We start from the raw sequence: 23,974 nt of genomic DNA on the forward strand, positions 1-23,974 counted from the left end.
ATCGAAATATTTTTGTGTTTCAAACAGTATTATTGCTTGTACAAGGGTTCTTAAATAACAGGGTCTATTTAATTTGGCGGTTTTCCAAATTGTTGGTACCTAGCAAACAGTTAACGGGTGTATTTGATTTTAATTTATGTCAGGAACGGTTATGTACAGATAATATTCAATTAAAATACATGTATTGTTCCTCAATAAATATTGACCTAAACATTTATTTGCACATATCATATTATAACTTATCATGCCTTTGTAACTGTTGTCTTAATAGTACGTTCATCATAAAATATATATGTTACATATTTATTTATACGTATTATACTAAAATAAATGCTCATAATATAATAAATACCTTCAGCAGTAAGCTTGTACTGATCAAATTCTGTGATGTTTAAAACATCTGTTAAAATATATTTAATACCGTCAATTTTTCGTCAACTTTAAAAACAATACGAAACTTCTTAAAAATTCTCGATGCTATTAATTTTGTGTATTCTAAGAGTGCATTAAATTATAATCAAGTAGTCTTAATACAATATTACAAAATGTAGAGCTAATGTATAAACGTGATAAAGAAATATTCTGTTGACTACCTTTAGTTATATTATTGGTGTTCCGAGAAAATAAAAAGTACCTTAACAATTTTTCGTTTATTAAGTTTACCACAAGTATTATACTTTTTTAATAAATAAAAAAATGTTCGTGGAACAAAATAATGTTACAAAGAAAACTCTTCAAAATTCCTAAAATAAAATTTTTTACCAATGCATAAAGTATCATTATAGTAGACACTCGATTCATTTAAGATGCAACTAAATATGATTAATTGTTTTCAGAAATGTAGGTGCATAATGTAATATTGTTATTATTATTATTAATTATACCCGTATAATAGTATATTGTGCTATGTACTCCAATTTCATTATGAAAAAAATAATAGATTCATCTCCCCCTTATATTCTGATATGGCGTCTACTGAAGTATTTGGAACCATTCATTTTTTCTATTACTTGGATGATCTGATTGCTGGTAAATTTTTTTTAAAAAAGTATTTTTTTACGTGAAAAAATGTGTACATGACGCGTATAGTCCTCAATTTTTTTTTTTACATATTTGGACGTTGTATATGCACATTGTGTGTACATGTTCTCGTTGTATCCCCATCGAATATACTTTAAAAAAACAAAGCTACATACAAAATATATCCATCCGTGTTTAATATAATATATATATACCTATTATATGTGTGTGTGTGTGTGTAGGCGAATTGTAAATGTATACATTTTTTTCATTTATTTATCACATTGTTTTTTTTTATCTGTAGGCATTTTTGTTTGGTGTCCAAACGTTATGTACCGAGCGGATGGTTGCGAAAACGGTGGCGTCAAAGGGATATGTGCAGGGTGTGTGTGGGTGGTGTGGCGGCGAAGGGGTGCGTGGTTGCGTGTGCGAATATATATATATATATATATATATATGGTTTTGACGAGATTCCGTCCGGAGCCGAAGTCACCCGATCAGCGACCCAGGGCGCCGACGGAGGGGCATAATCAATGAAACAGACTTTGTACCGATCTCTCGCGGTATACCCGGAACTTTTCACCTCCGTCAGATACGTCCGAATAGCACACGACCAGTAACCGTCCCTCGAATTACTACGCACACGGTGTGTTGTCGCACGATAACGTGCGAGTGTACGATTCGGTTACATTATTATATTATCTCATTTTTTTTTTTTTTTCCCCCCCGTCGTTCGATCATATCATATTACCTATATTATTTTATTGTACGCGTGCGTTGTGTGATCCGCATCACTGTTATGGTGTTTACGCGACACAGACCTGCACGTTCCAGAGGATCAAAAATTACAGGTATGAGTTATCTTTAGGCTGCATTATACTCTATAGTGTGATGCTAATACTGATAACAAAAAAAAAATGCTTTATCACTCGTGCATAGTAATCGTACCTTGCGCTATGTACTACTGCAGCAACAATATGTGTCTGCAATAAGTGCAATTCACGCGCGTACTACGACAACAATATTATTTTATACCATAATAGCGGTTGCGTTTTGTTTTCCATCATCTCGGTTCGCAGCAGTTGACCATAAAAATGAACAGCACACAAACTGCGCTTGAACACACCGAAATACCCAACGAGGCAGACTGGGCTCTGGCGGACATTCCGAACAGCATCAACGCTACTGGACTTCTAGCCGAAGACTTGGAGGAATATGGAGGTAAGTGCTATAATTATCACTGATATTAATACCAATCATCACTGTTATTTAAACACTAGTGACCAATGTATGTGACCTGTGATCACTACCAAAAATAATATTTTCATCTGCAATTGTATTTAGATTATCTACAAAGTGTCATTAGGCATGTAATTTAAAACTTATATGAAATATCGTTTGCTTGTCAAGCTTAAAAGTACGCGAATACATAGTATTTAATAACGTTATAAAATTCAAGCAATCGAAATGTTTTACCTCATTAAGCGTCAAGATAACGAGACACGATCGACTGCACTCGGTCGCATAAAAAGCTTAAGTCATTTTATCAGAGTTAAGTCGTGTACGCAGCACTTCTATTATGTTTCTTTATATGTAATTAAGGAATTTTATAACATTTATCCACTGTTCTGCGTTGTATAATATGCTATTACACGATAGCTCTCAGTCTAAAATATCATAGAACGTGCTACCTAGTGAAAAATTAAAACGATCGTTTACTCATTGAAAAATAATATAACTAGATCTTAGGCCTATGTAAGCTGAGAAACGAGCTCAATAAAAAATAACAACAGAGTTTGTATGACGCATTTAATTTCACTTCACTGTAGGATATAACGAGCATTGACCATTGAAAATATCGATCACCATCGTCGGTATAAGTTTCAACTTTGACACCTATTATTACGATGATTTGGGTAGATCGTTCGTTCTACTTACTTCAACTAGAATACCAAAAAATATGTTGTATATATTTTTTTGATCATTATAATTAGATAGTTATTTAATGAAAAAAGCAACAAATATTATAAAAGTCAGTGATAAGAATGTAATTTCTATTTATAACAGAGCCATGCTACACGCCGGTGTTTGTAGTATTCACGAAATTTGTTGCCAATCATTATACCTAATACAGTTTGGTGAACAATTATAGTTGTTGACTTATTATCATCGTATTCAATACTGATCATGTGCTTTGCACTCAAACTAATCACCGAATACAAATCGTCATATTATTGATTCATTGATGTTTAAAAAAATTGTCTTATCATTTTTACTACACATTTATATACTATGTATCACTCTTTTTTTCATATAAAACTCCATATCTTCGTGTATTCAACATTATGAATGGCCACTTTACGTTAATTCGCAAAAACGTGAGTCTCTCGGTGCTAAAGTTTTCATGAAAATTTAGCCAACTCTAAACAATGCTTTTAGTTAAGATCCGGACCCGGTTTCGATATTATTCTTTCGTATGGTGCCATTTTTTCTTTTATTACACATACGTTTCATCATAAATCATGGATAAGATAATCTCCTCAAGTTTTGAATAACATACAATATGAGCCACTGCTGTTTTTTTGTTTTTCTGTAAACCCATCACAGGAATACGAAAGTATCGATTGGCCTATTACATATATGTGCCTAATGCACAGTTTAATAATAATATAATAGTATAATATAATATTGTCTATAAGCATATGCAATTAAAAAATATTAATTGATGTTCATAATTGCAAATGAAAATGTACGATTAATTATATTGCAACTAATTATACTATATAAATATATATTATGAGACTTTTAAAAATATAATTTTCAATATTAAAGAGGTTTTTTTTAATAGTTCTTTTTTGCTCATCCCATTTTATTTCATTTTTTATTTAATGCTATAAAATATAAATGTATAGTAATTTCTTACTTTGGCGAAATAGGTACAAGCGTCGCTTTGGACATAGTTAAATCATTAGATGGAATACTTCTTCATTAATTATAAATTTTGACTGATGAAGTATAATAGAAATGCCATTATCCCACCATTTTATACTTGTTAAAACATCACGGGTCATTGCAAGCTAGAAAAGTTTTTTTTTTAATTTCTATAAAAACATTGATATATTGTATATAAAGCTTTGATAAATACATCAAAAGAAATTTTGTGTGTAGTGTTTAGATTGTATTATTATCGAAGTGAAACATTAGTAATTGGAAAAAAAAACTTTACTAGTCGATTTTAGCAAATTTAAAAAGTCCTAGTGTGAAAAACTAATTTACACTAAAAGCACATTCCTGTTTTGTCGATTCGTTCCATGGTTATTCCAGACGAACGATATTAATTGCATGCACGAGGGTAAATACATAGTATACGTATGTGTGTGTATGTGTGTGTGAAATTAATTTCAATTTGGATTTCAAGTTAAAAATACTGACAGTAAAGTCACGATTGTATTCCCCTTGGAATAGGATTTATCTCAATGATATTTTCTAATAAATTAATCAACATCTCTCGTTTACGTAATCTTCATATTTTCAGGTCTGACCGAAATACAAACATTGATTTTAGCATGCGTAGCCACAGTAATACCCCTATTCTTGGGGCTTCTGCTTGTTCTTGGCGTGAGGTAAGTTCGTCGACACTGTATGTGTGTGTACATGACGTGATTGGATAAACGGTGGTCCATTAACTGAACAATTTCTGTTTTGTTGGCATTTCTAGAATGGTGTGGAAAAAATACAAAAATCACAATACCAACAGTGGCTATGACAACGATGGACTGCGCCGCGAAGACAGTTGCGATGCCGTCAAGAGTTCGAGCTTCATGCAAAGCGCCGAAGAGGTATGGAAATTTATCATTTATTTTCTTTCTCTGTATCAATGGCGAAAAAAATACTCAAGCACACACCTTTATCAAATGTCTTGTACACTACTCACCGCTCTGTCCGACTCGACAACGTTTTGAGTGTGACCCAATAATAATAAATAATAATCGCATTATACGCATACGTTCTAAATTCGAAACACGGCGTCATGTATAGGCAAAATAGGTGTTCCCGTGCATTCAATGAAAAACTCACTGACGTTAAAAAAATGCATTATCTCTAATTAGTAGTAACTCGAATGGACAGTGTACTGCGGTGTTTGAGTAAATATTATTATGACTTTTCCTTTATAGTGCTCTATGACTAATTATTACTGTGTTACATATTCTAACGAAAGATTATAATAATATGACGTGTTGGGAACGGTTGAAATTTTTGAAAAATTAATTATTTCATTATTATTATTATTATTATTATTATTATTATTATTATTATTACGTATTGATAATATTTATAATATTTGGTGTTCAGCTTGTAAAATGTACAACATTTGAGTGTTTAACTTTTCATACTTAAAAACAAAATGCAGCATAATTATAGTGCTTCAGTTTGTAAAAACTATAAAAGTATGAGGATAAAAAAAGTTTTGCATCGTCAACAATTTTTAAAAATAAATTGTGTAAGTATTAAGCTTATCTATTAACCTTTTGTAAAGTACGCCACGTAACAGTTAATTTCTTTAAACAGACTTATATATAATATTTTTATAATTATTTTTATTACATTATAATATTTAGGTCCAGTAAATTTAAGATGTGACTCAATAAAAGAAATTATTATAAAGTTTTAAAATATTTTACAATTATTAATTACTATGTTAAATAATAAAGAATACATATTATTTGACTTTTTGATAGACACAATGTTAGTCGCTTAAAGACTTAGGAGTTTTAGCATTAATTTTATAACAACAATAGTTATTATTATCACGTTAACAACGTTTACTACGAAACTATTTTTGAACAAGCTTTTAAATTTATATTTATCATGAAACTGTTAACTTACTGATTAAAATAAACCTTACCTACTGGCTGCGTCTTTACAATAATACGTCAATATTGCCGATGGATGTTTTAAGAGTGAATTTTTTTATTTCCCTCTTAAATTGTGTTGTTTTAACCTGCAGTGGTGTACCTAAAACTTTTTTCTGACTAGGCTTAATATTTTGATAGAAGTATTACCAATGAACATTTTTATTAATTAAAACAAAATGCTTTATATTAAACACACATGTATTTTAAATTATACAGAACATTATTTATTCAAAAGAAATCAAACATAAAATAAAAAAACTTAACTTCTAAAGCTAAGATAATAATATAAAATAATATTGCTTAAGATCGAATTACCTACCTGATTACCAAATAAAATGTTTTTAAAATGAAAATTATCTATTTAGTTCTAACGATTTATTTTTTTCATTGATACACACTCGTTAATTACAGCAGATTTATTATCTATGAATTTGTTTTAAAATATGTTTTTGCAATGGAACATTGCTTATAAATGGCCTAGTGTGTGATACAACTTATTATAAATGTCTCGTTATTTTTGAAAATCGATTTTAATCAAATGGATAGTATTATAGTAGTAACTTGAAATAACTCACATTTGTCTGAAGTCTTGTGATAAGTTGGTATCAAGTGGAGTTGAGTCGAAAATATACGGAGTATAATATTATTATTATACTATACTGGCTCGAATCAAACTATGCATTTCGTTGGGTGCATTATCAGGAACCGATCGGTGTTTGCTTTGAACCTAAACAGTCAAAGTAAATAATAGGCTTTATGAACACATTAAAAACTACCAGGAATCAAATAATTTAAATTGTGTTTACAATAATTTAATTATATTGTTTTTAATAAATATGAACACATAATTATAGACATTTAGTCAACACATTCAATACTCGTATGTTATAAACATATATTTTTGAAGAAAAGCAGGCATGGCTTACCTAGCCTACCTACTGGTTATGGCACTGGATTTAACATTCTAAAGTATTTAATTTCAACGATTCATCTTACACTCAATGAACATATTATTAAAACAAAAAAATGAAAATGAGTTTAAAATATTAAAATACCTTTTTATATAGGTATTATTTCACAATATTAACTCGGTTCTCGATATTGGTCATTAACTTATATTTTTTTAAATTTCAAATTGTTTATCATCATCTAACCTATTACGATTGTTTGTTTTTTTCTTTAAAATTATTTTAATACATTTTAATAGAAATAACTCATTTATAATTAATATTGTTGTTAAAATATGTCTAGGATATTGTAGATTTATTTTTTTAAAAGTATTCAGTAATATGAACACTAGTAATACTCTTTTTGTTTTTTGTTCCATTTTTTTTATTAATTACTTTATTATTATAATTATATAAATTGCATTATTCATAAATTATGAATAATTATATTCTCATAAGTCTTAAAAATCACGACTCATCCTCTCACCCCCAGAATTATTAAGTTGAATATATTATATACCAATAAATAAAATAATGCTGAAGATTATGAGAGATATTTTTTATACTTTAATTATAAGTAATTATACAATATATCAGGATAATATAATATTATGTTACGGGCGTCATTTTCACAATGTGAAAATGATGTATGTATAGTAAAATTTTCTACAATATCCTGAAATATTCAACTCTATCCAGAATCCAATGAATAGCGTGAATTGAATCGAATTATTGTCTTTTTTTTAAAATAGCGGACCTACACACTTAGCAGTATTATATAAAAATAATTTCATAAATTGCAAAATAATCGGAACATGCGAACTACCGAACTTTTGTAAAAGCAAAATACATCAATCAGCATCTAAAAATTAATATGTTTGACAAATTATTTTTATAATTTATTAATGCATAACCTGCAATATACACCACCGGCATATACATACAATAAAGATTTAAATGACCAATTCAATTTACAGATAAAATCGTATTAACGTTGCACTACCTTTGTCATCGGTGGCAGCTCGCTGACTCCATTAACGATTTCTGTCAATATATTCTAACAATAAAAACAATCTAATTTATTGCTATCGGAAAAAGGTTTATCCACTGAATACTGATCGTACGATCCCTATATACTGTCTAGGCGATATAATGTGTTGATTAGTGTCGTTTAAACTTCTCTGTTGACTTGATGTACTCGTATCACGGTTGCACGTTCAATCTGCGGAAACGCTGTGAGCGTACGTATCGACCTGCGTTGCTAGCTCCCGGATGGTCATCCATCCGGGATTTTCAGCAACAAAAATCCTAGCCACATATACATACGTGTTCTAACTAACTATTACTGTTCTCCCTCCACACAGTATCAGTTTAATGACCTTAGTAGTAGAAAACTTAATTCTAACCAAAAAAAAAAAAAATGTTCTCTATTTTCTCAAATAATACAGTCTCCTAAAAAACTCAAGGTTTTATACACTTAAATCAAGTCAAAAACATGTGGTGTAAGTACATATAAAATATGGCATAATATGAATGTGCCTATAACATGCCGTATGTGTTTGTTGTACCTACTTGAAATCAAGACTGAATAAAAGATAATTGAGATGAAATTGCAAAGTGAATATCTGCTAAGAGGCCCTGGCCATAGAATGAGCCATTTAAAATTAAGAAGATAAAATTAACATCTGCTATTTTGTGGTGAACAGCTAATTTTGGGTTATTTATAAGTTATATCCAGTAAAAAAAGGAAAAGTATGTTGAATATTTAGGGCAAAAGCAAAATAATTTTTAAAAAATGTGTTGGCATGTTCAAAGAGTAAACTATCTTAAATTGTGTATGTTGGCCACAGGACTATATCACTCAATAAATCAATCAAAGCTAGAACAAGGGATTAATATAAAGAGCGGAGACATGAATTAATTCATAAAAGATGTGTGCTTAAACTAATACATTTTACACTAACAATACGTATGATTGGAGATACCTTTGAAAAAGTTGAAATGTATGATGGGAGTGAGTGATCTACAGAAAGATATAACACAGGATTCAAGAGTAGGCATCATATGTGACTAGGAAAGTGCACAAGTGTAAAATTCCACCATTAAAGATATTTGAATTATTCTAGACTTCTAGAGTATAGTGGAACAAGATGGTGTTTAAATCTGAGAAAGATCTTTATACTATAGGAAAATAACAGAAATTGTACTCTTTTAAACCATTTGGAGATCAAGTTTGTGAAAAGAAAATTAAAAAAAAAAAAAGTAAGAAAAAAACTAAAATGCCTATCTAAACGCGCAATCAATGATCTATTATCACTCCAAAAACTTCAGAAATAGTTACAAATCATTGCCAATACATGAAAGCTCTAATTTATTAACTAAAAAATCATGTTTTGCTAGACGTGTCGAAGACTTTTTCTTATAAATCAGTAGATGACATCAATTATCAACTTGATGACTTGATTCAAAGCTCGCTGATAGACGATAGGAACCTCCTAAATGTTGAAAAAGCTAGGATACAAATGATTCTTGACTTAAAAGGATGAAAACCCTATTCCTTACAAATAAATTAGAACACGATTGAAAGATATTTTAATCGTATGTAATAAAACCTTAATGAGTGTGGGAAAAATAGTAAACGGACAACGACGACAATCATACTTTTTTTTATTTCAGCCGAAATGTTAGAACATTACATGCCGCCGCCGGGCACTATATCTACCAGTCACAATTTCCCCCGGGTTTTCCCAACCATGCTTACTTTATCGTTGTACCTTTTTTTCTTTATCCCGTTATAAACGAAATTATTTTTTTTTTACTGATACCATATGTCGGTATGAATATTTTTTTTTGGTATTTTTTTGTCGTATTATTACAGTTATATTTTATTTTTGTAAGTGTTTTTCCTTTACCAACTTTACCTACGTTTCGTATTTTATACTTATGTATCAATATATGCTAATAAAACATTTTATAATAATATCTTATTAACTATTATCTATTAATTGGTAGAGATGGAATTATTGTTATCAATGGATGATAATCAGGTTTAGTATCGAGATCAGAAATATAAAAATAAGTTATTTTATGGAGAATACAAAATACAACTCCGACTTATAAATTAATTTCATTTAAAAAAAAAATAATAATTTGTACTGACTCACAAAATTTAATTGATATCAGTTTGAATAAGTGAGGTTTTTATATTACACTTGATGAGACACGACATGGTCCAACATTTGTAAAAACGTTTTTATCTATTTTGATGATTTAAAAGCCATACGATGAAGTCAAAAATCAAATATAGGTATTAGGAAAGGTCTTGGTTAACCCACTTATATTGAGTAATATCATATCATAATGTTAGGTTAATAATAATAAGACTAATAAGAGTCAAACATTTAGTTTACTATCACAAAAATTATTTAAATTCATGCCTCTAATCCTTTCCAGCAACAAAAACGTTTAGTATAATATGAATTGTTTTTTTTTTTATTATTCTGTATGTTCATATTAATAATAAAATATAATTACTTTATTATCGAAACTAAAAAATGATTCATACATTTAAATATTGCACTATTTTTTGAGAAATGTACCTACAATATTCCTAAAGGAAATATTATAACTAGGTGGTTAATTTGAATAATTAATTTTTGCTTAGGTTCAGAATTCCCCTTAGTACCTAATGAGTTTATTTTTAATTAATTTCAACTATTATAGGTATCCTTGATGCAAATTATTTTTTTTTCCCGGACATCAATCAAAGACCAATTTACAGTTTATAATTGTTCCTAAAATATATTAGGTTAGATTTCCAAATGTATTATATATTAATATAGTATAAACAGTATTGTGTTCATCGTATACGAGCATAGAGATCAAACGAATGCTCGAAATGACGAAACGTGTGTCATTCTGGTCCTGTGTCACACGTTGACAATAATGATATGATAATAATAATAGTAATTCCGTGATGTTATATTATCGTGTTTTGTGTTTTGGACCCAGCTGAAGACCAGCGAATCGCAATATTCCGTTCTGATGCCTGACGATGCGGCGTCAGCGGCTGTGTGTTGCTACGCTGCGGCGAACGGTTCTTCTACGCCGCTGCCACCGCTGTTGTACAATAGTCCGCCAAACAATCGTTTTGGAGACACGAACAAAACGAACCTGAACGGGAGCATTATCACGCTGACGATGAAAAACAACCATCTGATCGTGGAGACCGAGGAAAGAGTGCCGGTAATTAATTATTATGCAGTACAACAATTTATATTATTATTATATTTTATTGTTACAGTAATACCAAGTAAACTGTATAATATAGGTGCGTGCATTTTAATAACAACATTACTGTGTCGTTATAATCCGAATACGGGTGTATTATTAACATGTCGTTGTTGTGTGTGACCAACGTTATAGCTGAGTGTGTGATGACTACTGACTGGTGTCCTATTCACAGTCCAAAAAATAAAAATTACCAGCGATACAAACGTCCCGAACGATTACGAAAAGGTTTTACAAGCCTATATTGTACTTTTCTCGTTGCAGATTTCTGGCTATTTTAACGTTTAATTTACCAGCTCTAGCTATATAATATGTATGATTTCCTTTCTGGCCCGCAATCTAAATCAATTTCGCACGGAACACCAATTGGTTAAAATTTTCCTCTGGTTCTTTCGTTTAATTTTCTTTTTTTAATTTTAATGTTTATCCTTATCTACAAAAATAACGAAACAAATATTTTGGTGTTGGTTCAAGTAGTTTTACTTGAATATTACTATTTAATTAATAATTATTTCAGAAAACCGTCCTCGCTCGATGTAGTTCAAAAGTCTGTAATACTGGACGAGGGTTCAACAGGAAGGGTTCTGCTAAAAAATATTTCCGTAATTTAATAAAAAAAATGCATTTTTATGAAAACACGATTAATTACAATTTATAGAGTGGTAATATAGAGACCAAATCTAATCTACTATAATAATCTGTTCTTTATCATTAAAAGTATATCAAAGTATTAAAGTAAGAAAAAAATCACTGCATCATGGCGGTTGGCTATTACTTTTTATTTCAAGTCTTAAAATGAGTTATAACAGGTTAAATACATATTCCTATGTTAGGCTGATATTGATTTATACTATAATATTACGAAGTTTGTTTGGATTTGATTTTAAATATGTGTTTGGTTGAGGAAGTCTAGCGGTTTTCGGTGAATGTGGGGTTCGGTTCAAGTGATTCTGGAAGACTCAGAGAAATTTTTTAGATGGCTCTGGCTTCCAAATGGATTCATTCTGCAGCCAGTTATGGCATAATACTATCGTTTATTCTTGTGCCATCGATTCTTGTATTGTAGGTAGTAGGTACCTAGAATTCTGCTTGATGTTTTGTGTTGTTTTATTTACACCAGTCTATTTGCCACGTGAGAAGATTAGTGCTGTATGGTTTGTTTTTTGAAATCTTGGAAAGTTATGTGTGGGTTAAGTTTCAAGAAAAGAAATGAGGAAGCTTGCTTGGCGTGATAGTCGGCATTTTCATTTCAAAAAATATCTAGGGATCCACATAAATCTAACCAAGTCACCCTTGTAATGTAGAGCAATATGTTTTTGTTTGAGTTTAGCTGAATCTAAATTTATATACGTGCCTATACTGTAAGGTAAGTAATATGCATAAGGAGTCACTTGGAAATTTAGAATAGGGAAGTTCCTGTAAACTTTATCGTAAACAATTTCTAGTGCTTTGTTTATTTATTAAATGCTTCAACTGAGAATATGGAACATTGTGAAGTGATTCTAAATGTTACGGTTTCTTCATCGCAAAATTATGGTTTTTCATCCTTTATGGAATAGCTTCGTGTTCTGAGTATATTTTGACGCAGTGGGTATAAACTATAAAGGGATAGTATTTCTCAAAACTGTTATATGTGAGTTAGAGAGAACATATAATTATTGGAAAGTTTAACCAGACCTAGGTTGATATTTATTTTGGAACGCCGTGGAGGTGTATTTGCAATCTACGTATTCTGTAAAGAGATTATGTTGTGCAAGTCAATAATTTTGTCATCTTAAAATTATTGGTTGAATAATTTATAAATTATACCCGAAAAAACTATTCGGTGCAACATATTATTTCTGTTGAGTTCGCTGCTAGATACATGGCTAATTCATTGCGTTTTATACTGAGTAGCATGTTTCCTCTTTTGTTGATAATTCTTTCTATACACCTAGTTTGAAAAGCGTCAGTTGCTAGTCTGGCACTCATATTGTTTAGTACTTATATTCGGTATTTCGGTATATTAGTTTGTTCTTATTAGCCGAAGTATACAAGATACGAGTTGTATTCGAGTTATTAATACTTTTAATATATAATATGAAGTGGTAGCCGTGGTCAATATTTGTTTCGGAATTTATTATTATATCCGAGGTGGGCATCACACTAGCGTCTTTGTATTTACCTACAATTACACATGGGATATACGTACACCGACTGACGACTCAAACGTTGTTCAAGATTTTGATGTCCCGGCGGTTACAAGTGGTATCCTTGGTATTTTGTCGACGTGCGTGCCTTTACCTAGTATTTAGGTAGCTAAGTATAGGTTAGATCAGTTAATACAGATGTATAGGTATGAGTATATGCTTTTGCGTCGGACCGTGCTCTAAGACGCGTAACGGCAAAGGTCAGTGGGGACGAAAAAAAGCGCTCACTGTCCGCCGTTCTAGTATAATTTATTATGTACACGGCGAAAGTAAATCAGTTAAGACTTGCCAGTTTTCGGCTTCAGTAGTGAACAAGACGAAAGTTATATGATGCTTTAGGCGTATTCATTTTTTTTTCGTTATCTATCCGATACGACTTTTTACCGGTCTAGAACGACTATGTACTTTCAACTTTAAAAGTGAAGACTGAAGAGATTAGCGTTTTGTTGTCGCGACACTCTATCTTTTATGTGCACTCTATACTATATACACCTACAAGCACTGTTAAATAATAATATCTCTAATGTTTTCACGTGACCGACTTATGGAGAAAGAAAATCGTGTCAACTTACGTCTTATTTTTATTTTACTTCCCCTTGACATTATTCACATGATTTAAATGTTTGATAATATAGTAAGAATTGCTGATTATTAATCCTTAATAGTTTATGAGAATCAATAGTTGATAATTATTTTATAAATACAATTGCACTGAACCTCGTTGAATTGATATAATGTATTTAATATTATGTATGTAATCGACCGGTAGTATACGTGTTACCGTGCCTGGTCGCTAATATAAATCCGAAACTCATGATATTTTAAAACCACCAACATGATCAATAACGAGATGTTAAAAAATCAAAATTAAAAAATACATATTTGTATACTACATTTAAGGTATTTTTTATTCATATTAATATTAGGACAAATATGCCCCAACAACTTTATGTGAGTGTCATGTTTTTTATATAAAAACTTCATTTTTCGAGAGTAGTGAGAAATTTCCTCAATAATTATGACAATTTTTTTTTTTTTAAATAATTTCAAAATTGTTTTCAACATACACGAATAAGTATAATATAACACAATACAAATTAAAATATGGTTCATTAATATTATTATTATTATTGTTGCGTATAAAAAATGTCTCTCTGTATGTGAGTACGCGGATCATGTTAGACGAATACTGGTAATAGAAAACCAGTTTATTAAAATTCCCGTCTATGTACAACTATTTTTAAATTATATTGATATTGTGTACTGATTATAAATGCTACCTTAGACAGTTATCCGATATAATAGACAAGGGTCGTGAGTAACCAAAAAACTACCGTTGTAACAAAATATCCCACTTCGTGACCAACAGTAGGTAAAAAAAATCGTAGGTAGAATAAGTTTGTACTTGAAACCTGTTAATTGCAACTTGCGTATTCGTGTGAGGCAATCCAAATAAAGTGAAAATGCGTTGAAAATTGAAATCCAAACCTTATTAGTATTATAATACTAGCGTTACAGATATTAGTTTTTTAAATACATCGTTGTTTCTTTGAACACACAAAGTAACTAAATACTCGTTGATTCAATTAAATTAAACGTAATACAGCGATCATTAACTTCTTTTTAATCTCTTACGGCCATTAACTCATTTATTTAAACCCGTTACGTCGTGTTAATCAGATCGCAATGATGAGTTTTCCAGTTATGCATTAGTGTTAGCTGTCCCATACATGGCGATCAATAAAAACCTCATTCCTCTACATGGCGATGAAATGTTTTACTTATCAAATGCACTTTTTTGAAATTATTACACTTTTAGATGGATAAAAAATTCCCCTCATTTGAATTCATAATAAAATTGAGTTTTTTTTCTTCGTTTGATTCTTAAATCACAACATTTTTAGATTTGAATAATAAATTATTACAATACTTGGACGTCAACCAAGAATTAAATTTCCGAGTGTACACTGTTTAGCTCTAATCTGCTTTACACACTGAAATAACTACAAAGTACCAACATTTAGTAGTAAATAAAAAAAAATTAACCATCAAATAGGTGTAACTATTGTTTTTGCACTGGAAAATTAGTTTTAAGCCGTTCAATCAAAATTCAGACGTTTCTTCAGTTTTTGCGACCATTCGGGAGAAGTAGAACAAGCGTTCATTAATACCCATCATATAACGATGTTGATATAACGTATTATGCCATAAAGTGTTATTTTTTTTTCACTTTAATACATTTTGCAAGTGTACATAGCCATTTAATCCCCATCCAAGTCACGTTTAGAAGCGTTTAAAATTAAGCGTGGGATGTCTAATTACCGTCCATTTCTTTTTCATAATAATAATTTAATTTAATTCGTATATCCATACTATGTCCATAATGGGCTACTAGTGAAAGTAAAAAGCAATTATAGTATGTGCTTACTTATTTATTGCTACCTATTTTTTCTATTAAAATGTATCCATGCTTAACACTTAAGGTTTCACAGAAATATTGCCGAATAGAGTCTCGGACACAAATAATAACTCTTTTCATAAAATATTATTATTATGATTTATGAAAACTTTTAAAGTTTTTGAAATAATAGTAATAATCTGAACCAAAGAAAAATAGTAATCACCACATAGGTACATAATGCATATTTTATGTATTTACATTAGGATAAAAGAAAAAGTTGAAAATAATTTCATTCGCATTTACAACGAGATTTACTGAACAAATATTTCTCGTTTATATTACATTATAATATACTTAATCAAATAACAGCATAAAAATACATTTTAATATAAACCCATTATAATAATATCATCGTTAGCTTAATACATGTACAACTGCATTATGCAAATGTTACTCTAGTTAATCAATGATAAAAAAAATTGATTTATTAATAGTATCATTAATTATGCTATACATATATTACCTAGTTTAATGTATAGGTAGATACTGTATTTTATTATGTAGGTGGTGTATTTGCAGTCATAAATTATTTAGGTACAATCAAGACCCACATATAAGATTTAATAAGTATTATATTTAGTTTACTCGGGTTTGATACAGGATTTGAGTGGGTCACTAAGGAGGGAGATTTACAATTTGGCAGTAAAAACAACTACCATTAGTCAGTCAATGGATTTAAAAAAAAATCTGGTACTAGGCACTAGCTCATAATATTGAACTCTTATTCATTATTCCTCTACGCTTTTTTCTGTTTTCTCGGTACTGTTTCACTGTTTCAATACGTCAAATGTGAAATTTCCACTTTATAGAAAAACTTATGAAACTCTTGCAACACTCTTTTTATGCACAAAAATGTTAATGGACGTACGAATAAAGAGATACTATTGTAAACCCTATAGAACCCTCGCTTTTTAGTTTGCACGGAAATAAAGAATACGAAATCTACATACCATTACCTATACTACCTACTCGTCTTGGTCTTTTAGTTCAGATGTCTACACTCTACATAATACATACTATATTTTTCAACACTTACAGTCAAATATCATGTTCGAGGTAATACAATTTTTATTTTTCATTATTGCGAAAAATATAGTTGTGTTTATTTTTATATTGAATATTTTGAATGGATTTTATTGCTTAAAAAATATGTTAACACGATTTAAACATTTTAAAACGACAAGGTAAAATGATCGAACTTAAAATGTTAAAATGCCTAAGCTATCTAATTATATAAATTAACACCACCGCCGCGCGCCGGAGTAATGAACCACGCTTATATTCAACACTTACTAAGTTGTCAAAAAATTTTTAGGCATAATACACGTGGAAGTAGGTAATATACTTGAATCAGAAACTACTTTTTTCGAACATTAACTTAACTAATAAGTGGCCAGTCTAGTATTTTATTCAGTACTCAAATTTTAAACGTTTCACATGCTCGTATGATTTCAAATATTCGCTCAACTTGTACTTGTAAATTACACTTGTACCTAACACATTAGACGACAGCCTCATAGGCCATATTATATTTTATGATATAAGCGCATAATGCTGTAAATAGGGTTTTAACACCTAGAGTCAAAGCGTTTAGAAATTACAATCTATTCGATTTTCACGTTTAATATTCTATTTATAGGCTGTGACTGTCAACTGTGGTTACGATTTCGTTTCTTATATTATGTTTACCAACATCAGTGTTGAAAAATACTTAAAATAAATCATATAAAATATCTACCCAAATAGTTGTACATTTGACAGTGAAATGGAATTACGTTGTTTCGAGGAGATAATATGATATGATCACTGCATGTCTCGAGGCGGGGTAGTGTACGACCAGAGGGCCATAGTTGTCTACACACCGAACTAAAATCTGAAAAAAAAACTGTCAACACTTCATAATGCAATAATCTACAACTGTCGGTGGTGATGTCATAATTATTATAACAGTGCCAATGATAATGAGAGCAATACAAAATGATAGAACAACGATTGATATAGTGTTTAATATTATGAAATATGTGCAATTATCGACGTTTGTTGCAGGGCGTTTGCATGGCATCGGCGAGCGAAGTTGCGGCGGCGACAGCAGCCGCTGCTGCCGCCGACGCTGCCGCCAAATCGATGGACTACGAGTACGACGACGACGAGTTCGACATGGAAGCCGAAATGTTGCGTCGCGAATTCCGAGAGGCGTCCCTGTTGGCCAACGGCGACGGCGGCTCGGAGTGCGGTCCGGCCACCGTCAATGCGGCCGTGCTCGAACCCAGCAGCCAGACGCAAGTGGACTTGACTGTGGACCGGCGGCCGACCGCGTCGGCGGCCGCGCAACCGCCGCCGCACCAACTGCAGCCCGCGGCCGCCGACCACTCGAGCGGCGGCTCGTCGTCGGTCGACTCGCGCGTGGCCGAGATGGCGTACGCTTACGGCAACCAGTCCGAGTACACGGCCGAGGACGTCCCGAGCAAACACTGCGGCAAGGCGTTCGCCGTCGTCAAGTCGGCGGCTGTGGCGTCCTCGGCGACCGCCGTCACCGTCAACAACAACAACGACGACGAGTACCTGGTCGAACAGCGGTTGTTAGGAAACGGTGCGGACGGCGGCGGCGGCGGTGGCGTTGGCTGCACCGGTAACGGTAACTCGCCCGAATTGCCACCGCCGAATGCCGATAATTGCTCACCGGACGATTGCGGCTTGGCGCCAACCGCCGCCACTGCCACTGTCTCCCAGTAACCGCAACGCCACTTATCATAGTGCGCTTGTGTGTGCTCGCGTTAGTGTGTATATGATTGTGTGTGTGTGTGTGTGTGTGTGTGTGTGTGTGTGTGTAACTTTAGATTTACGTTTGAGTACAATATTTTATTTTTTACTACTGTCAACCCGAGTAGTATAAGGCTGTTTTCTTACGATTTTTTGGAACGATAAACGTGACCTGAAATAGAACGCAATATAGATAGATCACTTGAGCAAAGTCAAACGAAAAAAATCGACTGAAATATTGCCAGTATCTAAATATTCGAACGATAACGATAATGACGTATTTGTATTCTTCTCCATACAAAGCAGAACGGATTGCATTTTGTTCTCTCATCCAAACCAACCGATAGAGTACCTATTATGTTTAATTATAAGTCGGTAAATGTTGAACAAAACATGAATTCTGCCAATGTTATTTTTGATCAGCTGACACCTTGTTCAGTTGACCTTTTTTTTAAACCATTAACTCGAGACTACTGGGAATCTGACGATGTAATAATATTGACATTTACCAAAACCTGCAGTGGTCGATCTCAACACTGTTGGTCAGCCTTTTACCCGTCACGGACCATGATATAATTTTTTCGACATTTTACGCGTTGGCCGGGTTGACACTGCTGAGTGCAAGACATAATGATTTTTGACGAGCACCAATATTCACATTGGAAACTGGATCCGAGAAATTCTGAAATGTTTAGTATTAACCGTTATCTGGAAGCTGTCATTTCGCTCTCAACAACGAGCAGAACCAGAGAGATAATAATATTATGGACGTGTACTGGGAGGAGGTGCATTGCGTATTATATGTTCAAGCCATCCCCGTCAATATAATATGAGATCATACATTTGTATTATTATTATTATTCTTTCCCCGTGCAATTATTTTAAAACCCTAACCGATTTGTAGTGAAAACAAAATTGACGCCGTAAAATAATACAAATAAATAAACGGAAAATTGGTTTACGATGGGCTGCACTCAATAATATATATTATAAATACTAAAAAACCTATCGACATAAATATATAATAACATTATCATCGTATGTAATATAAACACCTAAACACTGTGCCGGGCGAAAAACGTTGTTTGCGCTATTCAACAACAATAATAATCAGCCCATTATTAATTTCATGAACTATGTGAACATAATAAATACATTCTAAGTTAATCGACTGAGCCAAATAATATGCTAGTGTATTAAATTGGTTATTATGTGTATGTATTATTGTCAATATATTTCGCCAAAGTGTAGGAACCTACCCTATCCAAATCGATTATAACATATATATATCATATACTCGTATGTGTATGTGTGTGTGTGTGTGTGTGTGTGTGTGTGGTGTGTATCACACACGTTTATCAGCAAAATAAATATTTAACGGTTAGGTAAAAATTATTATCGCGATTTCCCGACGTCGAAGCTTAGTTATTTCTGAAATTATAATATTAATATGAACCAGTATCCCGAAAGTTCTGAAGTTTATCAGTCGGTTATTTCGGTAACGGAAAATACACAAAAATCAATACGAATTTCATAATATGGAAATGTTGTGCTTCGCATAATCAATTTCACGGTTTAATATATTCATTCATAATACATAATATATTGCGACGTAATTCTAAAATCGAAAACTGCGATAGTTATGGGTAGTTGAACATTTTGATATTACAGCGATATCAGGATATAATACTGACTATTGTTTGATATTGAAATAATATGTCAAACACGCATAGGAAAATAGTAACAGACCGTCTGGTGTTAGTAAGGCGAACCGTTCTGAGGAAAATATTAGCTAGAAAGTCTTTTATCCAAATCAAAACGTTTATTTATCGAAAAACAAACGTCATAAATTTGTAGCGTTTGTTTTAGATGTAGAACACACCGTATCGACGAAAATGTAGGTAGTAAACTTACTCCCTTTTGATTATTTATTTCTGACGCTTTTTTTATTATTATTATTTTATAGTTTCCGTCGTTTTACTTTTGTGACGTACCTGCGATCCGTGAAAGCAATTTAAGACAGAAGTACATAAATACATAATATGTTAATCGTGAAATTTGTCAAGGGTTGTTCTTGGTGGATTACAAATCGGTACCTTCGAGTACGTGTACCTAACTTGTGTAAATAAATCTAAATACGTCCAAATACTCATTCGTATAATATAATATTTGATATTTATCTTAAAACTTAATTTAGTCGGTTGTATTATATTATGTAAAATAATTATAAAATAATATATAAATGTCTATGTCGAGAGTTCTAGTTCCTATATAACGTAATATAAATAATATGAAGACGATTTCAATCTACATTTGATTTTACGCCTCAATAGGTTAGTCTGGTGGTCGTTTATTTATTGATTATACTATACTGATTGTATCTATATAATATATATATATATATTAGCACTTTGCCAGATATGCGCGTACCTATCGAACTTTTGAGTATTGTGATTAAAGATATGTTTCAAAAGGAGACAACTGAATTTAAAAAACGGTGACATCGATGAAATCGACTCCGGTCAAAGTACATACCAATACATTATGATAATAGGACATCATAAGAAATAATTTTAACAAAACTACGATACGTTACGGACAATATATGAAATCGGACGTTGTACACAGTGAACGGGTTCCCTTGGACTTAATTGAAATGGTAAAAGTAGATAAATGTGTGCATTGTTAAGATATTAAGTACAGAATATCGTTCAGTGATGTATGTCCTCAAATGTCAATGACCAAAGGTATAGAATTTATTATCGCTTTGTTTGTCGTCTTATACCCAAGACATGTTGTTATGGTATATAGGTACTCTTGTAAGACCAATGTTCAAACTTATCTAGGAAATAATGACTATTGTGCCAGTTATCTAATGGTTATATTAGATTACACATTTCTTCATCTAGATAAACTCAATTTAAATCACACTCGATAAAACATGAATTTTATTAAAAAATTCTTCTATTGGAATACAATTCAATCGTTGGTCAAGTGGTCGCCCAAATTTTATATTTATTTTCATCACTTACTGAAGTATAATATTTAAATCTAATAAAAAAATTAATCGATCTACCAAATTATCTTGATAAAAGTTAGATCATTTTTATATTATCTAGATAAAATTAAAATCTATGTACATACATTTATTTGTATGTATAGACAAATGTGAATCTAACGTACAATAGTTATTATTGGTATCTCATCTAGATGCCATTTTTGTAATATATTCTCAACACTGTATATACGACTAATTTCGTATATAAAATAGTTGAACGGTATAATGCACATCATCGATCAACTGATTTTCCTCCAAATCATTATGTTGGCCTATCACTGTATTCGACGCTATAACTTACTCTAGGAAACAATGTCATATAATAAAGGGAATATTAGCAAAAACGTTAGGGTTTTGTTTATTATTATTTGTCTATTTCCTAGTTTGTCCGTAACGTATTAAATGATAGGTATAGATGTGGTACGTCTTGCACAGGGTGCGTCTACTCCACGCGAACTGCTTTGAAATAAAACCATGTGTGTATATTATTATCTCGATCGGCATGTGTGTCGCCTTTTTCCCACCCCCGACCCATAACCGACACCGCTGACCCAACACTTCTCGATCACTCTCCGTGTTTTTTTTTTATACCCACATCAATCCACCAGCAACTCCACGTCGGACTAGGAGCGTCGCGATAGTGACCCTACGAGTCCTATCGTACACACTTGACGGGACTCCGTTTTTTAAGATACAATACTTGAACGTAATTCTCGTATCGTCGTCTACACTACCATGGAACCTACGACACCGATCGATACAATTCCTGTATAAATGTATAATAATATGTAGGACGTATAATAGCAAACGTTTTTTTTTTCGCATGACCCGACGTTTTTTATTTTAATACGTATTTCGGGAATCCGTCGACTGGCCGAAAATCGAAGTATAAAAAAGACTTTCAGCGGATTTTTTTCAAAGATGTGGGTAAATATTAGAACGTTTACGGGGCCTGGCCAATCGCGCAACTCTGTCAGCTGACGTGTAGCCACGCGATCCGACTATATAAATGTGCGCCCGTCAGATTGAAGGGTTTTCGATCGATCGGGTTTCTCAAAATCATATAATTAATACGAATTTCATCTTTTTTTTTCAACTCAACACAAGCGATCGAATTTTGAAAATAGTGACAGCGCGTGCGTGTATATTTATATGCGCCCGATCGTATTCATATGTAATACGTAAAAACATTTATAATATATATATATTATATTTTCTTTTAAAAAAAAACATGATTACCTATACAAAATACACTGGCATATCACAACCTATCGTTTTTGAGACCTCTCCGCCCACATACCCGATAATGAACAATTATTATGAATTCCATCATCGTTTGATGGAATTTTCAACAATAATATTGGCTGCATGAACTCAATTTATTATTCAAAACTAGAGTATATGACATTTTTACGAATGAAATATTATTACTTTTATATATTTTGTAGCAAAAATTAGTATTGCATATACCTAAGTGGCATATTCTATTATAATATACATTATATAATGCAATGTGAATATTATAATAGTACCTAACTCGTCGTGTAATAAAATTTAATTTTGTTCTTACGATTTGTGAACTTTTTTCATGATATTTTTTATGTACATTATTTTTTTAGAATAATTCGAATATAAATGAAATACATTTTTACAACCTATATATATTATAACAGATATTCTTGAATCGTGAATACCTAATACAACAAAGTGTATGTAGATGTTCCTTATATTTGCCTTCCAAAATCCTAAACCTGTATAAGTGTATAATTTAGATAAATACAATTTGTATGGTTTTTGTAAATTTATTTTGTACTTTTTACTCTTCCAAAAATTTAAATTTGAATTTTCTTTGATTTTGTAAAACCATAGTGTGAATTGAGGATAATGTTGTAATACTAATGACTATTTCTACAAGTTTTTTTTGTATAATTTTCGTTACTGAAATTAATTTTGTAATTAATGACCGTTCGGTGATATCCTGATTTTGAGTTTATATAATTTTTACCGTCCAATATTAGTTAAGTTTGTTATTTACCAATGTGTCAATGAAATGTATCGATGTGAACTGTTCGAATCCCACCTCGAAATGGTGTGATCTCAAAGAGTCGCATGAAAATTTCGATTAATTTGTATTATTATTATTATTGTTACTATTATTTGTTTTTTCTGAACTGTGTTTAAGATTATATTAAATTTCATCTCAGTCTCGTTGTTGTCATCCGTCTAAGTGTATCCGTCCAGTTGTTTATGTTACTGAAGCATGACTGTTTAATAACACATCTTCGCCGGATATTAATATTAGGTATCGCTGAAAATATACAGAATACTCTTAT

At 31.6% G+C, this 23,974-nt stretch overlaps 1 protein-coding gene across 3 annotated transcripts; it reads left to right on the forward strand.

The window, feature by feature from the left end:
- Window positions 1-1,574: 1,574 nt before the first annotated feature.
- LOC111040969 lies at window positions 1,575-22,847 on the forward strand. Of its 3 annotated transcripts, none has more exons than XM_022325070.1 (6): window positions 1,575-1,871; window positions 2,064-2,241; window positions 4,556-4,643; window positions 4,739-4,859; window positions 10,895-11,128; window positions 17,870-22,847. In XM_022325070.1, exons 2-6 carry the CDS (start codon window positions 2,115-2,117, stop codon window positions 18,554-18,556), a joined length of 1,257 nt encoding a protein of 418 aa, XP_022180762.1. In that variant the 5' UTR covers window positions 1,575-1,871; window positions 2,064-2,114; the 3' UTR covers window positions 18,557-22,847. The 3 variants fall into 3 exon arrangements, with proteins under 3 accessions (XP_022180762.1, XP_022180761.1, XP_022180763.1); XM_022325069.1 differs by having other exon boundaries at window positions 2,100-2,241; XM_022325071.1 differs by having other exon boundaries at window positions 2,103-2,241.
- Window positions 22,848-23,974: the final 1,127 nt, after the last annotated feature.

Source organism: Myzus persicae, unplaced genomic scaffold (assembly GCF_001856785.1).
Source record: "Myzus persicae strain clone G006 unplaced genomic scaffold, MPER_G0061.0, whole genome shotgun sequence".
NCBI lineage: Eukaryota > Metazoa > Arthropoda > Insecta > Hemiptera > Aphididae > Myzus > Myzus persicae.

Excerpts from the sequence above, each read along its gene's own strand:
- LOC111040969 (XM_022325070.1), top strand. The coding sequence starts at position 2,115 with ATGAACAGCACACAAACTGCGCTTGAACACACCGAAATACCCAACGAG. Across the intron at positions 2,242-4,555 it reads AGACTTGGAGGAATATGGAG|GTCTGACCGAAATACAAACA; the intron begins GTAAGTGCTATA and ends TCATATTTTCAG. Across the intron at positions 4,860-10,894 it reads TCATGCAAAGCGCCGAAGAG|CTGAAGACCAGCGAATCGCA; the intron begins GTATGGAAATTT and ends TTTTGGACCCAG.